This window comes from Moschus berezovskii, chromosome 24 (genome assembly GCF_049115385.1).
Source record: "Moschus berezovskii isolate FMDL1 chromosome 24, NW_MosBer_1.0, whole genome shotgun sequence".
Taxonomy (NCBI): domain Eukaryota; kingdom Metazoa; phylum Chordata; class Mammalia; order Artiodactyla; family Moschidae; genus Moschus; species Moschus berezovskii.
In genome coordinates, this window is record NC_142483.1 from 62,083,134 (window position 1) to 62,104,257 (window position 21,124).

The following is a 21,124-nucleotide window of genomic DNA, read 5'->3' on the forward strand; positions in this document are numbered from 1 at the left end:
CTGTAAAGAGCAATATTGCATAGGAACCTGGAATGTTAGGTCCATGAATCAAGGCAAATTAGAAGTGGTCAAACAGGAGATAGCAAGAGTGAACATAGACATTCTAGGAATCAGTGAATTAAAATGGACTGGAATGGGTGAATTTAACTCAGATGACCATTATATCTACTACTGTGGGCAGGAATCCCTTAGAAGAAATGGAATAGCCATCGTGGAGTTATTATTATTGCTGCTGCTGCTGCTAAGTCACTTCAGTCGTGTCCGACTCTGTGTGACCCCATAGATGGCAGCCCACCAGGCTACCCCATCCCTGGGATTCTCCAGGCAAGAACACTGGAGTGGGTTGCTATTTCCTTCTCCAATGTGTGAAAGGGAAAAGTGAAAGTGAAGTCACTCAATCGTGTCCGACTCTTAGTGACCCCACGGACTGCAGCCTACCAGGCTCCTCCATCCATAGGATTTTCTAGGCAAGAGTACTGGAGTGGCTTGCCATTGCCTTCTCCAGGAGTTATTATTAGGGAAACGTAAATCAAAACAACAATGACATATCACCTCACACATGTTTTAATGGCTATCAAAAACGTAAGAGAATAAGTGTTGACAAGGATGTAGATCAAAGAGAACACTTGCACACTTTTAATGGAAATATAAACTGGTATAGCTATTATGGAAAACAGTAAGGAGATTCCTCAACAAATTAAGAATAGAGCTACCATATGATTCAACAATCCCATATCTGGCTATAATTCCAAAGGAAATAAATCACTATCTTGAAGAGATATCTGAACCCTCATGTTCACTGCAGCAATATCTGTAATAGCTCAGATAAGGAAACAACCCTAGTGTACATCAATAGAAAAATAAAGAAAAAAATATGAAGAATAAAGAAAAAATATTATATACATATTAATATATGCATATAATATTAATATATTAGACAGTATACATAACATATTTATATATAATACACATTTAAGTGAAATAAAATTTAATATAGCAATTTACATTCTATGTATTTATATATATGTATATTTATTTAAATAAATATATGTGTTAAACAATGTTAACTTATTTAAATGTATTTATTTAAAATATATAACATTTATGTATAATGGATTATTCAATCTTAAAAAAGAATATTTTGTCATTTAACATATACTATGAACCTGGAGGACACTAAGTGCAATAAGACAACTCACAAACATAAACACTACATAATCTTACTTATATGTGGAATCTAAGAAAGTCAAACTCGTGAAAGCAGAAAGTAGAATGGTGGTTGCAAGAGCTGAGAGGATGGGGAAATGAAAAGGTGTTGGTAAGGGTATAAAAGTTCAGCTACACAGGATGCATAAGTTCTGGAGATCTAATGCACAGCATGGTGACTGAAGCTAATAAAACTGTACTTGAAATTTTCCTGAGAGAGTTGATCTTAAGTGTTCTTACCACACATATACAAGGTGACATGAGGTAATAAAGTGTCAATGAACTTGACTGTGGTGATCATTTCACAAATATACACATATCACATCATCATATTATACTCATTAAATATATATCATTTTAATTTGCCAAGTATACCTCAGTAAAGCTGAAAAAAAGAGAAAAAGAAAATTTGAAAGTATCAAAAAATTTTTTTAAAATAGTCTTTGACACATAGTAAAAACACAGTAAGTACTAGTTACCACATCATCACCATCATCACTTATAAATCAGGGAAAGTAAATAATGTTGGAGAGTTTAAAAAATACTCAAATGTAAGATGTTTCAAAAAGTAATTAATGCCACATGCTAGCAAGTTTTCTACATGTGTTTATATCTGAATCACTGGGTTGATTTTTGACTTGAAAATGTTGATCCAATACCATCGTCATCCAAACTGAGTTTCACATTGAGAAATATTGGGCAGGGGGTAGGGGGAATAAGTCATACTGCCAGGCCAGGACAGAAAAAAATATATCTATGTCCTCACAGAGAGCTGTGGAAGCTGATTTATTTGCCTAACATGAAGGATTGCTACAACCCACAATGCAACCACAAAGACAGAACCCTGTTACTCAGGGTTATCAAGGTAAGAATGCTGATGTGGTTTGCCATTACTTTCTCCAGTGGACAAAATTTACAACTGACGCTTTTGAACTGTGCTGTTGGAGAAGACTCTTGACAGTCCCTTGGCCACCTGATGCGAAAAGCTGACTCATTAGAAAAGACCCTGATGCTGGGAAAGCTTGAAGGCAGAAGGAGAAGGGGACGACAGAGGATGACATAGTTGGATGGCTCCAGGAGACAGTGAAGGACAGGGAAGCCTGGCGTGCTGCAGGCCATGGGGTCACAAAGAGTCAGGCATGACTGAGCAACTGAACAACAACAACGACCACACTTAGGGCTGAAAGCATTCTAATCAACATACAGTCTAATTAAAGGACTCTAATGAGAGGCACACAAGAGAATCCTATTATCTTATCAAATGTTTACTTTAAACTTCCCCCAGAGAAATAAAAGTAAATTCATACGAATTATGTGTTTCATACCTGCTAACGTGTTTCCTTGTGCAAAACCTCATGGGAGACAGATACTGCTTTCATCAGTAGACGGGCCCTGCCACCTGTAAATGCTCTGCTAATGCCAGTCCCAACCATCTCTGCTCAGTCTCCCAGGAGCCACGGTTTCCCTGTGCAGAGACAGAGTGACTGTGCATTGCACTGAACAATTCCCCACCTCCCACCTTCACCCACATAGTCACCCATTCTTTCACTCCAGCCCTCTTGTAGCCAATGACTCCACAGAGCAAGGATTTCAGACCATGGCCTAAAACACCATAGGCTAAAGGGACAACAACACCAGACCCTGGCATCACTGGTGAAGCTGACTATCAAAAAGCTGTTTTAGTGTCCTAAGACCTTTTCAGGAAAGATAGTGTAAACTTTCTAAAAATCAGAGGAGAAAGCAAAGGGAAGGTTAATGTTCAAGCTCAGAGAGGAACTGGCTTCAGAGAGGAAGTGGCTTTATACCACTTTAAGTTTCCTTCTGAAGACTTAACGGTATTAATTAAATTTGTGCTCAAAGTATTAACACACAGACAACATAAGTCAGGTGGATGTTAGGTAGATAGTAAAAGTTTCCTTTATTCTGGTTCCCTCACCTCATTGAGATGGTGGTTTCAATGAGATCCTGAGCTACCTACCAAAAATAGAACTAGATACACTGTTGCAGCCTGGTGGAGCAGAGACCAGAACCTGCCGCATGACTCGAGGGTAAGGCAAACTGCGCCCTTGTAACTGTCATAGTAAGCATGCCGAACAGGACATTCTTGGGGCTGGACGTGCTCACTGCTCCACTTCACTGCCTACCCCTGCATCCATCCCCATGGAAACAAAACAAGATATTCCTGATCAACAGAGGAGACTTAACTTTACTCCCTTTTTATGGTGTGCTAATCAAGTGATGGAATTCCAGTTGAGCTATTTCAAATCTTGAAAGATGATGCTGTGAAAGTGCTGCACTCCATATGCCAGCAAATTTGGAAAACTCAGCAGTGGCCACAGGATTGGAAAAGGTCAGTCTTCATTCCAATCCCAAAGAAAGGCAATGCCAAAGAATGCTCAAACTACCGCACAATTGCACTCATCTCACACCCTAGTAAAGTCATGCTCAAAATTCTCCAAGCCAGGCTTCAGCAATATGTGAACCGTGAACTCCCAGATGTTCAAGCAGGTTTTAGAAAAGGCAGAGGCACCAGAGATCAAATTGCCAACATCCGCTGGATCATGGAGAAAGCAAGAGAGTTCCAGAAGAGCATCTATTTCTGCTTCATTGACTATGCCAAAGCCTTTGACTGTGTGGATCACAATAAACTGTGGAAAATTCTGAAAGAGATGGGAATCCCAGACCACCTGACCTGCCTCTTGAGAAACCTGTATGCAGGTCAGGAAGCAACAGTCAGAACTGTACATGGAACAACAGACTGGTTCCAAATAGGAAAAGGAGTACGTCAAGGCTGTATATTGTCACCTTGCTTATTTAACTTATATGCAGAGTACATCATGAGGAACACTGGGGTGGAAGAAGCACAAGCTGGAATCAAGATTGCTGGGAGAAATATCAATAATCTCAGATATGCAGATGACACCACCCTTATGGCAGAAAGTGAAGAGGAACTCAAAGGCCTCTTGATGAAAGTGAAAGAGGAGAGTGAAAAGGTTGACTTGAAGCTCAACATTCAGAAAACGAAGATCATGGCATCTGGTCCCATCACTTCATGGGAAATAGATGGGGAAACAGTGGAAACAGTGTCAGACTTTATTTTTTTGGACTCCAAAATCACTGCAGATGCTGACTGCAGCCATGAAATTAAAAGACGCTTACTCCTTGGAAGGAAAGTTATGACCAACCTTGATAGTGTATTAAAAAGCAGAGACATTACTTTGCCAACAAAGGTCCGTCTAGTCAAGGCTATGGTTTTTTCCCGTGGTCATGTATGGATGTGAGAGTTGGACTGTGAAGAAAGCTGATCACCGAAGAATTGATGCTTTTGAACTGTGGTGTTGGAGAAGACTCTTGAGAGTCCCTTGTAGCAAGGAGATCCAACCAGTCTATTCTAAAGGAGATCAATCCTGGGTGTTCATTGGAAGGACTGATGCTAAAGCTGAAACTCCAATACTTTGGCCACCTCATGCGACGAGTTGACTCACTGGAAAAGACTCTGATGCTGGGAAAGGTTGGGGGCAGGAGGAGAAGGGGAGGACAGAGAATGAGATGGCTGGATGGCATCACCGACTCGATGGACATGAGTTTGAGTGAACTCCCGGAGTTGGTGATGGACAGGGAGGCCTGGCGTGCTGTGATTCATGGGGTCGTGGAGAGTCGGACACGACTGAGTGACTGAACTGAACTGAATCAAGCTCCCCAGGATAGCTATTCCCTAATAATCTCATGTGACTTCTGCCAATAAAAGTGCGGGCTGAAAGGCCCATTTTGTCCTCCTGCCATGCAGAGCAGGAGGGCCCCCTGACTCCCCACTTGCCAAATTATATGTTTCTGTCTTTTCATTATGTGCTCGCCCCCATTTCAGGTCTTTCTCACCCGCTGTGCTGGACCAACACACAACTGAATTCTGATCAAAAGGATAGGAATGAAATAAAGTAAACTAAATAAACCTATCTCTACTTTTGGCAGTTTCATGAAATACATCAATAGCAGGTCATGGTGACACTTGGAAAGGGACCAGACAGAGGCCTAATGAAGAGGCTTATCCCTCCAGTCCTGTGAGAGAAGCATGACCCTGTCCAGGATGAAGTCTAGAAAAACAGCCACTGCCCACAGAGCTGACCATACGGCAGCCTGACCAGCCACCACAGTGATGGCCCCTCACCCCCTGCTCAGCTGACTGAAGCCCCGGTGTCATGATTGTGGTCACAGTTCCTTTCCTGCAAGGAAGTGGTAAGTGCATCAAGCAACCTGAGGTCTCAATTCCACATACTGTTAAAAATGCAATTTCTAGACCTTCTTATGGGCCCTCTTTCCTGAAACTGACCTTCCTAAGAACACACGCTATAGTGAAGATGCTGGTCAAGTGGCTGTGCTAGTTCCCCTTTCACAATCACCCTTCTCCTCTTTACAAAACAAGGCACACCTCCCACTCATTCCTACTCTTATAGGCTGTACTGGTCTAGAACTGAAAACTGTTCAGGTATCTGACTAAGGCCACTGCACATACTGATATCAACTCTCTTAAAGAGAAATTACTCTGACACATGTTAAAATGTTAAGAAAGACTTTATTCAAGACTATGAGCCCAGAGGCAGAGAAGGCAATGGCAAGCCACTCCAGTACTCTTGCCTAGAAAATCCCATGGATGGAGGAGCCTGGTAGGCTGCAGTCTGTGGGGTCGCTAAGGGTCAGACGCAACTGACTGACCTCACTTTCACACATTGGAGAAGGAAATGGCAACCCACTCCAGTGTTCTTGCCTGGAGAATCCCAGAGATGGGGGAGCCTGTTGGGCTTCCGTCTATGGGGTCACACAGAGTCGGACACGACTGAAGTGACTTAGCAGCAGCAGCAGCAGCATGAGCCCAGAGGAGAGTGTGATGGAGCTGAATCCCAAAATCAACAAGGACAAGTGGGGGTTTATAGCCAAGGAACAGAGTGAGGGAGTCAGGGGATGGAAAATAACTAGCAAGTGGAGGGGCATTCTTGCTAAGTTGACCTAAGAGAATTCTTGCTGAAGGCAGGGCAAAGTAATTGGATATCAAGGGTAGGGGGATAACTTAGCAAGATTCTTGCTAAATGGGGGTCAGTGCAGACAGATGTGCATGGCCAAGGAGAGGGCTAGTCAAAAAGACAGCTCAAAAGAACCTTGCTGAAGTCCCATCAAGGAGACTACCCTCATCAATGCATACTTTACACCTCTGCTGCTGCTAAGTCGCTTCAGTCGTGTCCGACTCTGTGTGACCCCGTAGACAGCAGCCCAACAGGATCCCCTGTCCCTGGCATTCTCCAGGCAAGAATATTGGAGTGGTTTGCCATTTCCTTCCCCAATCTCAGGTGTTCCCAAATATTTCACTTTTAATTAAATTGAAAAACAGCCTGATCATAGTTTACTGTGAGGTCTGGGCACATTACTCAGAAGAAGTTCAACATGAAACTTCCATTTCTACCAGTGAGACATGACCTAAATGAAAAACAAAAAACCCTCATCCATCTCACTCAGAAATGTATTGTATTGCCAGTAAATGTTTACTGTTTAATAATGTTTTTCTGTTTAATAATATTCAGTTTGTAATATATTTATATTGTTTCAATCAAATGTATAGTAATAGCTGTAATAATAACTCTTTAATCTTTTAATGATTTCTCTGAGGAAATGTTTCAAAAATTAACTCAAGATATATATTTTTGTTATAAAAATGGATATCAGAAACAGATATTAAGCATAGATTTTCACTAGAATAAAGTTCTGTGAGGGAAGTAGAATGGAAACAGAAGACTAAAGAGAAAAGCATATGATATAAAATTTCCAAATGTTATAAGATTAACTTGTTTATTTTTAAAGGAATTATAAGACACAACCTAGAAGTTGAGAATTTTTTTATTCAGCAGATATACTGAGGACGTAAGCCCTGGAGACAGGTTCTCAGGTAGCTAAAAGACTGTTCCAAAGAGGTAAGGGAGGAGCCAAAACATGTAGTTAAGCGTATTAAAAGATTACTGTTAAAGAAAACAAGGCATCTTGGGAATTCCCTGGTGGCCCAGTGGTTAAGACTGTATGCTCCCAATGCAGGGGGCCCGAGTTCAACCTCTGATCAGAGAACTAGATCCCACCTGCCACTACTAAAGATCTCACAGGCTGCAACAAAGACACTGCATAAATAAATATTAAAGAAATAAAGAAAACCTGGCATCTCAAGTTAATGAATTTACTACTTTTCTAAGTATGAGAAGATGCAAGTGTCTGGGTTCCTTGAAATCCTTCCTTTGTTATGCATTTTAACTCTTTAGGGCCAGTATCCTGTTTCTCTCTATCCTGAATCCCCTCAGGGTGCACAGTCTGGGAGGCAGCAGTAGCTGCTGGCTCAGACACCACAACATCCTTTGTTTACTGATACCGCAGGTGACATTCTTCCTCCACAATCAGTTCAGTTCAGTTCAGTCGCTCAGTCGTGTCCAACTCTTTGCGACCCCATGAATCACAGCACACCAGGCCTCCCTGTCCATCACCAACTCCCGGAGTTCACTCAAACTCATGTCCATCGAGTCAGTGATGCCATCCAGCCATCTCATTCTCTGTTGTCCCCATCTCCTCCCACCCCCAATCCCTCCCAGCATCAGTCTTTTCCAGTGAGTCAACTAGTCACCTGAGGTGGCCAAAGTATTGGAGTTTCAGCTTTAGCATCAGTCCTTCCAATGAACACCCAGGATTGATCTCCTTTAGAATGGACTGGTTGGATGTCCTTGCAGTCCAAGGGACTCTCAAGAGTCTTCTCCAACACCACAGTTCAAAAGCATCAATTCTTCAGCAATCAGCTATCTTCACTGTCCAACTCTCACATCCATACATGACCACTGGATAAACCATAGCCTTGACTAGACGGACTCAATATCAAATTGCTACTGGTATTTTTTTTTTTTTTTTTGGTTGTACTAGGTCTTCAAGGCTATGCACAGGCTTTCTCTAGTTGTGGTGAGCAGGGGCTACCCTTCTAGTTGTGGTGTGTGGATTTCCCACTGTGGGAGCCTCTCTTATTGCAGAGCATGGGCTCTAGGTGTTGCAGAAACCACTACTCAAGAAACCAAGCACCACACTTGGAGAGTTGGAGAACTCAGGTTTACTATGCCAACGGGCCCAGAGGAATTAACACTCCAAGCTCTGAGCCCCGAACAAAGGGGTTACAGAGTTTTTATAGACAGATTATAGTGGGTAACACTGGTGGTTAATACGCTGGTTTAAACTAAAGGGTTTCACATGCGCAGGAACAGCAGTCAGGATGGGGAGGGGGATGCCTGACCATTACACAGACAGGCATGATTAAGCAGGTTTGCAGGGGCCAGGGAATTGCAAGAGCAGGACAAGGGTGAGTGAGATAAGCTCCAGTTCCTAGTATTGTTAAGTCCCCACTTTCTGAGACTACGTGACCTACATGATCCAGACTTTGCAAGGAGCAAGCTGAGTTACAGAGGCAGAAGGAGCAGGAGGTTATGGAAAATTTTAATTTTTCCTCTTTGTAGGCACACAGGGTTCAGTAGTTATGGCACATGGGCTTCATTGCTCTGCAGCATGTGGGATCTTCCCAGACCAGGTATAGAACCAGTGCCCTGGCAGGCAGATTCTTAACCACTGAAACACCAGGGAAGTCCTGGCTGCTGGTATTTAAATTTCACTGTATACAATGAGTGTTCTTCTAGCTTATTTTTAAATAGCTAATTCTCACAATACACAAGACAGCAAATCCATTCATCTCATTGAATCCAATTCATTAGTCATTTAAAATCTGTAATAAAAGACTGCATGTCAAGTTAAAAAATATGTGCAGGTGTATATAGTTTCTGAAAGTTCCTTAAGAGAGTATACAAACAAAAACTTTGACACTCTCTGAGCTCGAGAAAAATAGTCAGGTGGAAAGTGACAAGAAATTAGTAAAAAAGAACAACAGAAAGAAGCCAGGGTTCCTGAAAAGAATCCTGAATAGTTTGAAATATATAATGTCAGTAGAGAGCAGCTGAGGTTGCAGAGACTTTAAGGGCAGAGACCCTGCAGCAGTGCAAGAACGATGGGGCTATGGGCCTTGTTTCAAACACCCCACACCCTTCCCATCCCCACTTCTCATCCCGGCTTCTTTTCTAACTAAGGAAACAAGGTGGGCTTCCCAGATCACAGTGGTGAAGAATCTGCCTGCCAGTGCAGGAGATGCAAGAGTCATGGGTTGGATCCCAGGGTCAGGAAGATTCCTTGGAGTAGGAAATGGCAACCCACTCCAGTATTCTTGCCTGGAAAATTCCATGGACAGAGAAGCCTGGCAGGCTACAGTCCATGGGGCCCCAAAGAGTCGGACATGACTGAGCACACACACACATGGAAACAAGGTACTACAAGTAGGAACTTTCAGAAACCCTCACAAACACACTCCCACACTCCCCACCCGCACTCTCTCCAGGAAGCGATAGCTTGATTCTTTCGAAAAAACTGTCACAAATTACAAAACACCAAGGGACCAAGACAAGCTAAAGAACCAAAGGGTTTCATTCCTCTTTCATGCTGCTGCTAAGTCGCTTCAGTCGTGTCCCACTCTGTGAGATCCCATACACGGCAGCCCACCAGGCTCCCCCGTCCCTGGGATTCTCCAGGCAAGAACACTGGAGTGCTTCCCAGTTAAAGTCCAGGTGTGGCCTGTGTGGATGCTGCCTTCTGCTCCTCCATCCAAAGAGCATAGAAGGGGGAAGAGCCAAAGATGACAATAATCACAATCTTCCTTTCACTTTTTGTTAACAGTTGGGACAATGGAGGATGACATCGTTTTGATGGCATCACCGATTCAATGGACATGAGTTTGAGCAAACTCCAGGAGATGGTGAACGACAGGACAGCATGCTGCAGTCCACAGGGTCGCAAAGGGTCAGACACGGCTGAGAGACTGAACAACAACAACAAAAAGGCAAGAAAGCACAATTTTTAAACAAAAACGATTTTGGGGGTCTTCCCTGGTGGCTCAGTAAAGAATCTGCCTGCCAGTGCAGGAGATGTGGGTCTGATCCCTGATCTGGGAAGGTTCCATGTCTCAGAGCAAATAAGCCGGTGCCCCACAACTATTGAGCCTGTACTCTAAAGCCTTGGAGCCACAACTACTAAGCCCATGTGCTGCAACGACTGAGGCCCATGTGCCCTAGAGCCTGTGCTCTGTAACCAGAGAAGCCACCTCAATGAGCAATCGGCACACCGCAACGAGAGAGTAGTCCCCACTGAACAAAATTAAAGAAAAGCACATGCAGCAACGAAGACCCAGTTCATCCAAAAATAAATAAATAAAAGTACACATTTTTTTAGAAAAGGTTTTTTTTTTTGGAACCCTCTCTCCATTTTGGCAGGGAACCTGGGCAAAGAACCTTGCTTAGAAACAAGTGACGATATTCACAATCTGCTGGTCTATCCTGTGCAGAGAGCTAAATTTCAAGTGGTGAATTTTCCCAGAGCTTCCCTCTGGGAAAGCTGGGGCACTTCTTTTCTTACAGGTGACTCAACTGAGTTGATGAGAGCCTAAGTAATTCACTCAAAAGACTGCCAGCCAATAGACAAAGAGTTGAGATTCCACAACACATCACCATGTTGCTATCTGCTATGCTCTGAATGTTCATGTCGCCTAAAAATCATGTTGAAATCCCAAAACCAGGGTGGCGGCATTAGGAGGTGGGAACACTTAGAATGTGATTAGATCACAGTGCAGAGCCCTCATGAATGGGATAGATGCTGTTATAAAAGAGACTCCACAGAGACTGCTTACCCCTTCTACCATGTGAAGACACAGGCAGAGGTGCCAGCTGTGAACCAGGAAGAGAGTCCTCACCAGAAATGGACCTTGCGGGTGCCCTGACTGACTTGCCAGCCTCCGGAACTTTTGTTGTTTATAAACCACCCAGTAGGTAGTATTTTGTATTTTGTTATAGCAGCGCAAATGGACAAAGACAACATCTAAACAAGAAACTAACTACTATCACATGTCTTCTGTGCTTCAAGTACACAACTGATCAATTTCAAACCTGATTTATAAGATACTATTTCTTTGTTCTGGTCTGAGGATACTGTGCTCTTCCAAGAACTTTGAGGTATGCAGATGAACTTCTTGAAAAAATATGTATATTCATATTCACTGCCTCTCTGTATTCGCTGACCACTTGACTCATTAACCCCAACCAGCAAAGGTCACCATGTCCAACTCATCAAATACAACGGCTTTGTGCATAAAGCTCTCAACTGCTCTGCAACATGAGCACAAAATAACTCCCAAATTTAGCTATCTTGCTGGAGTTCTAGACTTTCACTTGTTGGATATTTCCTCACCAAGGAAACACTTCAAAGCACTGCATATTTAAAGCTAAATTCTGACTTTTTAAAATTAAGGACATCAGTTTTCTCAAAGTCAAAATCTCAATCATCTACTTCAACCCAGATAAGAGTCTCCATCTTTGACTTGGCTCAGTTCAACATTTTTATTACTCCATTGGAAAAGCTGAAAATGGTATGATAATGAAATCTGTATATGGCACAAAACCATAAAGGACACCTGATTTTAAAAAACAGTATTCAAACAGGCTTAAGAAGATGAGATGAAGGAAGTAACATAAAATATAATTAGAATGAATATATAGTCCTCAATTCAGGTTTTAAATAGTATACTAAACACTCTACAACTGTTATGAGGATTTGTGGGTTACCAGCAGCTGATATTTGGAGAAGGCAATGGCACCCCACTCCAGTACTCTTGCCTGGAAAGTCCCATGGATGGAGGAGTCTGGTAGGCTGCTGTCCGTGAGGTAGTTAAGAGTGGGACACAACTGAGCGACTTCACTTTCACTTTTCACTTTCACACATTGGAGAAGGAAATGGCAACCCACTCTAGTGTTCTTGCCTGGAGAATCCCAGGGATGGGGGAGCCTGGTGGGCTTCCGTCTATGGGGTCACACAGAGTTGGACATGACTGAAGTGACTTAGCAGCAGCAGCAGCAGCTGATATTAAAGATTTAAGTGTCATTGCAAAGTCAAGGTGAATCTCTTGGATTATTTTATTTGCATAACGAAAATGTCTAAACAAGGGCTGTGACAGTGCCAGTGAAAGCACACCTACAGAACAGGGTGTCTTTATTGTTCAAACAAGTCCCAGTGGGGAAGAGAAGGGAGTCAAGCCAAAGGCTGCATGACAAAATACACACAGCACTGAACTCATTCCTTCTAAAAAGTGCACCAACACCCCAGCCCACTTAACAAGAGCAGCTCTATAAGCAACCTCCCATACCAGGATCACAGGCAAGTAAGTACATACAACACCAGTAACACAGAGATGGGTGGCAAAGTGACCTTGCAGATCTTGACGCAGATCTTACAAAGATACACCAAGCCTATGGAAGAGACAAAATAGTCTGGCAGGTACCTGTTAATAATGACCCTACAGATGCTCAAAACAGAATGATATGAATAAAAAAAAAAAAACCAAGAGAAGCTGGAGATGGCCCTCCCGCCCCCACCTGGAGATAGTGGGATTGATTACTCAAGCAAGTAATTCTGGAAAAACAGAAAAAATTCTTAATATGATCATGCCACTAACTTCCAAAGTCAAGTGAGGACTATGCTATTATGCATCATAGACTTTTACCAGAAAAATAATTCTTCCCCTCACCCATTGATTCAATTCTAAAAGTAATTAGCCTCCAGTTAAAATAAATAGATAAATAAAAGTGAGTACTTGGAACAAAATTAACTTTTTTTTATAATCTGGGCTTTGCTTTTTCAAAATAAAGCTAAATTAAAATTTTTTCCCACTATGAAACTTTGAACCCTGTTTTATTCACTCTTGAGTGGTCTTTTTCTCATTTCAGTTCAGTCACTCACTCGTGTCCACCTCTTTGAGACCCCACGGAGCTGCAGCTTCCCTGTCGATCACCAACTGCCATCACCAAGTCCCAGAGCTTGCTCAAACTCACATCCATTGAGCTGGTGATGCCGTCCAACCATCTCATCCTCTGTCTTCCTGTTTTCCTCCTGCCTTCAGTCTTTCTCAGGGTCAGGGTCTTTTCCAGTGAATCAGCTCTTTGCATCCGGTGGCCAAAGTATTGAAGATTCAACTTCAGCATCAGTCCTTTGAATGAATATTTCAATGAATGTGCAGGTCTGATTTCCTTTAGGATTCACTGGTTGGATCTCCTTGCAGTCCAAAGGACTGTCAAGAATCTTCTCCAACACGACAGTTCAAAAGCATCAGTTCTTCAGCACTCCATTTTCTTTATGGTCCAACTCTCACATCCATACATGACTACTGGAAAAATCATAGCTTTGACTAGATGGACTTTTGTCAGCAAAGTACTGTCTCTGCTTTTTAATATTCTCTCTAGGTTGGTCATAGCTTTTCTTCCAAGGAACAAGCACCTTTCAATTTCATGGCTGCAGTCACCATCTGCGGTGATTTTGCAGCCCAAAAAAATAGCTTCTCACTGTTTCCATTGTTTCCCCATCTATTTGCCATGAAGTGATGGGACCAAATGCAATGATCTTCGTTTTTTGAATGTTGAGCTTTAATGCAGCTTTTTCACTCTCCTCTTTCACGTGCATCAAGAGGTTCTTTAGTACATCTTCACTTTCTGCCTTAAGGGTGGTGTCATCTGCATATCTGAGGTTATTGATATTTCTTGCAGCAATCTTGCACATCCAGCCCAGCACTGGACATGATGTACTTTGCATAGATGTTAAATAAGCAAGGTGACAATATACAGTCTTGACGTACTCTTTCCCAATTTGGAACCATTCCATTGTTCCATGTCTGGTTCTAACAGTTGCTTCTTGACCTGCACACAGATTTCTCAGGAGGCACGTTAGGTGGTCTGGTATTCCCATCTCTTGAAGAATTTTCCACAGTTCGCTGTGATCCACACAGTCAAAGGCTTTGGCACAGTCAATAAAGCAGAAGTAGACATTTTTCTGGAACTCTCTTGCTTTTTTGATGATCCAATGGATGTTGGCAATTTGATCTCTGGTTCCTCTGCCTTTTCTATATCCAGCTTGAACATCTGGAAGTTCTTGGTTCACATACTGTTGAAGGCTAGCTTGGAGAATTTTGAGCATTACTTTGCTAGTGTGTGAGATGAATGCAATTGAGTAGTAGATTGAACATTCTTTAGTATTGCCCTTCTTTGGGATTGGAATGAAAACTGACCTTTTCCAGTCCTGTGGTCATTGCTGTTTTCCAAATTTGCCGGCATATTGAATGCAACATTTTCACAGCATCATCTTTTAGGATCTGAAATAGCTCAGCTAGAATTCCATCACCTCCACTAGCTTTGTTCATAGTGATGTTTCCTAAGACCCACTTGACATTACACTCCAGAATGTCTGGCTCTAGGTAAGTGATCACACCATCATGGTTATCCGGATCATTAAGATAATTTTTGTATAGTTCTTCTGTGTATTCTTGCCACCTCTTCTTAATTACTTCTGCGTCTGGTCCATACTGTTCCTATCCTTTATTGTGCCCATCTTTTCATGAAATGTTCCCTTGGTATCTCTAATTTTCTTGAAGAGATCTCTAGTCTTCTCCATTCTATTGTTTTCCTCTATTTCTTTGCATTGATCACTGAGGAAGGTTTTCTTCTCTCCTTGCTATTCTTTGGAACTTTGCGTTCAGATATATCTTTTCTTTTCTCCTTTGCCTTTCGCTTTACTTCTTTTCTCAGCTATTTGTAAGGCCTCCTCAGACAATCATTTTGCCTTTTTGCATTTCTTCTTCTCAGGGATGGTTTTGATCACTGCCTCCCATACAACATTACAAACCTCCATCCATAGTTCTTCAGGCACTCTATCAGATCTAAACCCTTGAATCTATTTGTCAGTTCCACTGTATAATCATTCAGTTCAGTTCAATTGCTCAGTTGTGTCCGACTCTTTGTGACCCCATGGTATTTGATTTAGGTCAGACCTGAATGGTCTAGTGGTTTTCCCTACTTTCTTCAATTTAAGTCTGAATTTTGCAATAAGGAGTTCATGATCTGAGCCATAGTCAGCTCCCCATCTTGTTTTTGCTGTCTGTAGAGAGCTTCTCCATCTTCGAGTACAAATAATATAATCAATCTGATTTTGGTATTGACCATCTGGTGATGTCCATGTGTAGAATCGTCTCTTGTGTTGTTGGAAGAGGGTGTTTGCTATGACCAGTGTGTTGTCTTGGCAAAACTCTGTTAGCCTTTGCCCTTTTACATTTTGTACTCCAAGGCCAAACTTCACTTTGTACTCCAAGGTCTTTCTCTAGGACCAGTTTTTCAGTGATAATTTCCTAACCACTGTCCATCCAGTTTGGCAGTTTTCAAAGGGTAGCTGTGAGGATGATGAGATGATTCAACACCATGTCTTGTGAGAAATGACAGAAGGAAATGAAACCTAGAGAACACATGGAGACCAACAGCTGTGTTCAATTGAAGGGCTGTCATTGTGATTATACTTCTTCTGAAAAGCACAAGGATACAGAACTAGGACCAGGCAGAAACAATGCAGACATTTCTACTCAGTATAACAGAAAACATTAATAACTAAAATTATCCAAAATATTGATACATTGCTTTAAAGATAGTGAGCTTCCATCTCTACAGGTGTTCACATAATGATTAGCTCTTTGTGTGATTAGCACATAAAGACACTTCAGAGTCATAGATAATACATTACCTTCCCCTCTCCTACTGAAGATGTATTCAGCTCCCTCCTCCAGGGTCATTACCCATGGTTCTTTTCACTTGTTCAAATATTTATGGAATCCTTACTCTATGCCAGGCACTGTTCCAGGAGTTTGGGATATTTCAGTTAACACAAGTGAATCAAAACCTTTGCCTTTATAATGTGTAGATTGTGGGAAGTAAATTCCATCATATTTTGAAGTTAATAAATACAGAGAAAGGAGGGAATTGGTTAGGTTAGAGCCAGTGTGCTGGGAAGAGATTTAGGTTGGAATTTTATATAGAGTGGTCAACGTAGGCCTCATCAAGAGGGTGACATCTGAGAGGCCTCATTGAGAGGATAAATGTAGGTTCTAAGAAAATGACATGCCAGCCCATGGCTAAATAATCCAGTGGCCACTAGCCTAATCTCTGTACTTCTAGAGTCACTGCTGTTCAGCTGGTCTTCATAGGTTTGCACAAGTCAAAGAATACAAGGTTAATTAGGGCCCCAGAGTCTGGGCCCAGAGTCCCAGGTCCTCATCATATACCAGGAGCCAGTTCCCGCAGTTCCAAGTAGAGTTCGTCCTACCAGGTTCATTTACCACTGCCACCTCTCACCCTCATCACCCAGCCTCCAGGGAGCTTCCAGAGATAACAAACTCCCTACAGTTTCATTCAAACTGCATGTTGCTCAGGGACAGCTGCAATGGTTTATTTCAGAAAATTGGCATCCAGGGGCTGCCACATTCATTGGAATTCCAGGGTACAAAAAAACAGATGGCATGAGACAAAAACACTTCTAAACATGAGTTCGGTCTAATCTCCAGACTCCTGGGTGTCAAAATACAATGGACTTGGAAAAATACTCAGTAATCCTGTTAATTTCCCTAGTTTCAAGAGACAATGTTCCCTTTCCAATGGTTTCTAAGAGAAGACCACTCCTTTTTCTAGCCCAAGAAGGGATGTTCTTTGGCCAGAATAACTTTGAAACACATGGTGGCCTCACTTAAAGGTTTCCAGCTTTGGGTCCAGGGGAGGATCAGGAAGATACTGATGCCAGTCTCTAGAATAAAATAACATAGTACAGAGTTTTTTCCTTTGCAAATGGATGCTTACAGAGCCCCCAGCCCTGGCATGGGGGTAATTTTATACTAAATAATATACTACACATTTCTGGGCTCATTTCAGCAAGGACAGAACCCAGAACAAATACTACTCAGTATATAACGAAGTGTCAACAACCTGACCTCTAGAAAGAGACTGCAGTGACAATATCCAGAAAACCACACACTCTGACAAAAGCCCATATGCACACATGCTCAGCACCTAATGACTCCCCAGGTTCTACTAGGGCATAATTAGCTTTGAAACTGCTTTTCTTTCTCAGTTTCTAAGGTGCTGCTGCAGCCCAGTGAAGGCCACCGGGAATTAATTCACCAAAGTTACTAGGAGACAGCTCACACCATCAGTTTTCCTGCAGGCATTGTTAGCAGGTCCTCCCAGAAACCAGAGAACAGACGAAAAACACAGAACTTTAGAATTTCATGACCCTCAAAGAGCTTTGGGGTTCCCCTATTCTGTGGCCTCCCCCATGGCTTATGTGTTTGGGATCTACAAGGCTGGCATAGAGTGGGGAGAAGAAAAGATGTAACACGGGTCCTCACTGGCTTCCCATGCAGTTCACAGGCAAGTCCAAGTTGACGGAAAGAAAAGGTCACTTCAGTAATGAGCTCCCTGAAGCCTCCCTAGGGAAGGGATGATGTCACCCTCAGCCTGTTTCTACTAACAGCCGTGCCTGGGCTTTCAGGGGAGCACATACTGGGGCTTCCAGGACAGTCCTGCTGTGCCTAACTGTGCAGACATGACTGCTAACAGTCCCCACCTTCACTCTTCAGTGTCATAGCTTGGATGCTAAATCATATGGTCCCCTAAGGAAATGTAACTGAGTTCCTAATGGGAATTTTCTTGGTTTACCCATTTCATGCGACAATACCTCTCCAAGTCCACCACTGGCCTCAGGACAGACCTGTACAAATTCTCTCCATGCCTCTGTGTTCAGAAGTGCGAGAGGCAGCAACACAGCACCGGGTAGTCGGGCCGCTGCTAAAGCTGACACCTCAAGCCCTCACAGGTCACAACAGTGAGACTGGGGACAAGCTCTTTACCATCTCCCACTTGAAACAAAAAAGGGAATTAAAGTAATTGCTAAGAAGATTAATGAGCTAATATTTGTCAAGTGCTTAGAACAATCCAACACAGGGTAGGCACTCTGTGTTTGCTAATTAAAAAACAAATAGGCAGTCTAGCTCTCTAACAGGTAAGTGAATTTCTATTTAAGGATGTGAAGCAGCTGGAGGAAATCCCTTCTTAAACAGCTCTCAGATACTCTCCCTGCTCAAGGACTTCTCCCAAACACACTTCCCCCACCCTCGCCCCAAGCAACCCAGAGTGACTCTGGCTTGGAAGAGGATTCCAGAGAGCAAAAAGGCTGCCAGGTGGTTTATGGTCAACTACACTACAACCGCAATGAAACCAGCGCAAGCAGAACAAAGAAACAAAGAGGAGAATCCCAGGTTGCAGCTGGCTGTCAGGCTTCCCAACATCTCCCTTGTCTTATACCCTCAAATTGAAAACAGCTCTTAGCTTCCACATACTCAGCAACAGAAATTGCACATTTATGTATGTGATTCAGGACTTCAAAAGCATCAAAAATGTACTGATAACCAATATTAGATGAAATCCAGAGCAACACACTAAAGATGAAAACATCTCAGATACATAACTCATGCGTTAAGATTCCATGTGATAAATTAGAAAGAGATCTCCTTAATGCCTCAGAGAGACACCCCTCTACCACAAACAAAATAGCTGCTTGGGACAATCATGTAAAAATGGGCTACACTGCATCATCCCATGAAAACAAAAATTACCAACCATCTAGATATTCGACTCTGTGAAAGCATCAATTCAGTTATTTAAATTTTAGTGTAAATTATTTCACCAAGCGCTGATTTTTAAGTGGGGGCGGGGGGAGGATTGCACGTGTAAGTACAGATGCATGCCTTTTTATGTGAACAGCGGTGTCAGATTCACGTTTCCATTATCTGTCTGGTCATCAGGGAAAGGATGTTATTCCTAAGGTCATAAAATTCCTAATAACCAAAGACAACGCAAGAGGAGGGAGTGGAGGGCACTCCACGAAAATTTTAACCACTTAGCCAGGGGGACACAGGAACAAAAACAGAAAGTCTTGCTATGGTGGCGACTGGCACAAGAAACTTTTCCATCAACCTTTCTTTCAGGAGAGCTAAGGCTCTCCCTCCCAACATTGTGTAACTTGTATTTCTTTACAAATGAAGAAAACCAAGGAGTCATTTCCAGAGATGTACTACCTAAAATAGAAAACATAAGACACTCATCATCCATTTACTTAGACTTCATTAATAAATTTCCTTTAAAATAATGAAGCCAAGCAAGGAATGGAACAAGCCCTAATCCACACTGCACCCCAGCACCTACCCCCAGCTCATATTTTAAAGAATCCATTTTATCAAGAAGGGGGTGATCCCATCCGAGGGCGCCCCTTTCCAGCCGTGGGCAGTCGAGGTCTCCACGAGGTTTCGGTTACCGGCGCTTCCTTCGCAGTCGCTTCAACAAGTCCCCAACAAGTCCCGGGTCTCAGCGCCAAAAGGCCACACCCACCACCCCATCTCTTCGGAGGTTTTCTCTCGCATCTGAGGACCTTGCGCTCCATTTTCACAAGCGAGGACTTCTGCTCTGTCCCGCCATTTAACTCGTGCTTCCGTGACGTTTCGCACAACCACGCATCCGCGCGGGGGCTGCTACGGCGCGCCCCAGCCCCAAGCCGCAAGCCACTGGGCGCCAGGAATCTCTGCCTGCACCGCACCCGAGACCCTCACCCAGACCAGAGCCGAGGCCCGAGGGCTGAACCGGCGCACAGCGCGCAAGGGGTGCTCCTGAGTCCTCTCTACTCGCGAGAACCGATAAATGCGGGGCGGGGGGACTGAGCGCCATCAGAAGAGCGGGGAGGGCTCGGGCGACCCTGTCACCAGGGTCCAGAGCCTTCCGCACCGGGGCTCCTGCTGGTCGGTGAGCCTTCGGCTCTCCGCCCTCGGCCCCCGGGGCTCCTGCAGTGCTGCTCCTGCTTACCCGCCCTGCCCGGCCCTACCTCCACGAGCAGCCCGAGCAGCAGTGCCGCCACTCTCCAGGCCAGGCGGTCCATGGCTGCACGTCCTCCTGGTCGCAGGCGCGGGTCAGTAGCACGTCCCCTGCAAGGCGGCCAGCGGGCTGGCGGGCGGGATCCCAGCCTGGCGACCCAGAGGCGCGAGCGGGCGAGCGGGGACCCGGAATGCGCCGCCCCGCCCTCGCCGCGCTCCGCCCCCGGCTCGCGCGCCCGGCTCGCGCGCCCCCGGCTCAGCAGAGGAGTGTCAGGGGTCCTCCCCGCCGGAGTGCACGCGCCAGGAGCCAGGAGACGAGTCGCGCGGCAGGGCGGGCGGGAGGGAAACTGCTAGTCGTTTGCTCGCTCCGAAGACACTCCTGAATAGACCCGGTAAGGTTTATAAAAGAAGCAGAGTCTCCGCCGTGTGAGGCTTGTTCCAAGGAGGCACAGGAACCTATTGTGTGCCTGCAGGTTCTTCGTCCCTCTCATCCCTGCGCTCACCGTGGGATGGTACACCCTCCCCACGTGTGACTGCAAGGACGGCCAAAGGGTGAGGAGGCAGACCGAGAATGGAAGGCTCGCTATGCCTCATCTCTCACTTAAAGGTGGTGCTTTCATGCCCACGTCCTTCTGCTCTGTCCCTGCCTGCACACCCTCTATATTTGGACCACGTTGAACCTCACCGTCCCGCTGGTAAGTTTGCAATGTCCTTCACCTCTGCTGACTTTCCACCCCTCAGTACCACGTGAAAGGAAATAAAGAAAGAAAGTGAAAGTCGTTCAGTTGTGTCCAACTCTTTGCGACCCCATGGACTGTACAGTCCATTTTATCCTCCAGGCCAGAATACTGGAGTGGGTAGACTTTCTCTTCTCCAGGGGATCTTCCCAACGCAGGGATCGAACCCGGGTGTCCCGCATTGCAGCCGGAGTCTTTACCAGCTGAGCTACAAGGGAAGCTTCCAGTACCAAGTATTTACCGTTTTTTTTTTTTTTTTCCCACAACGTGGCTCAGATTGCATCTCATTTGTACAGTTATTCAACAA

At 44.0% G+C, this 21,124-nt stretch overlaps 1 protein-coding gene across 2 annotated transcripts in view; it reads right to left on the reverse strand.

Annotated features, from left to right (window-relative positions):
* The window catches only part of VOPP1 (VOPP1 WW domain binding protein), a 180,155-nt gene extending 159,850 nt beyond the window's left edge, over positions 1-20,305 (reverse strand). The window contains exon 1 of one of the 2 annotated variants that reach the window (XM_088831757.1): positions 20,092-20,305. Coding sequence is in view for 1 of the 2 variants with exons in the window: in XM_055414816.2 (XP_055270791.1) it covers positions 20,092-20,145 (54 nt within the window). In the remaining variant the exon portion in view is untranslated. The remainder of the gene's footprint in view (positions 1-20,091) is intronic. The other variant, XM_055414816.2, reaches the window with a different exon arrangement.
* Positions 20,306-21,124: the final 819 nt, after the last annotated feature.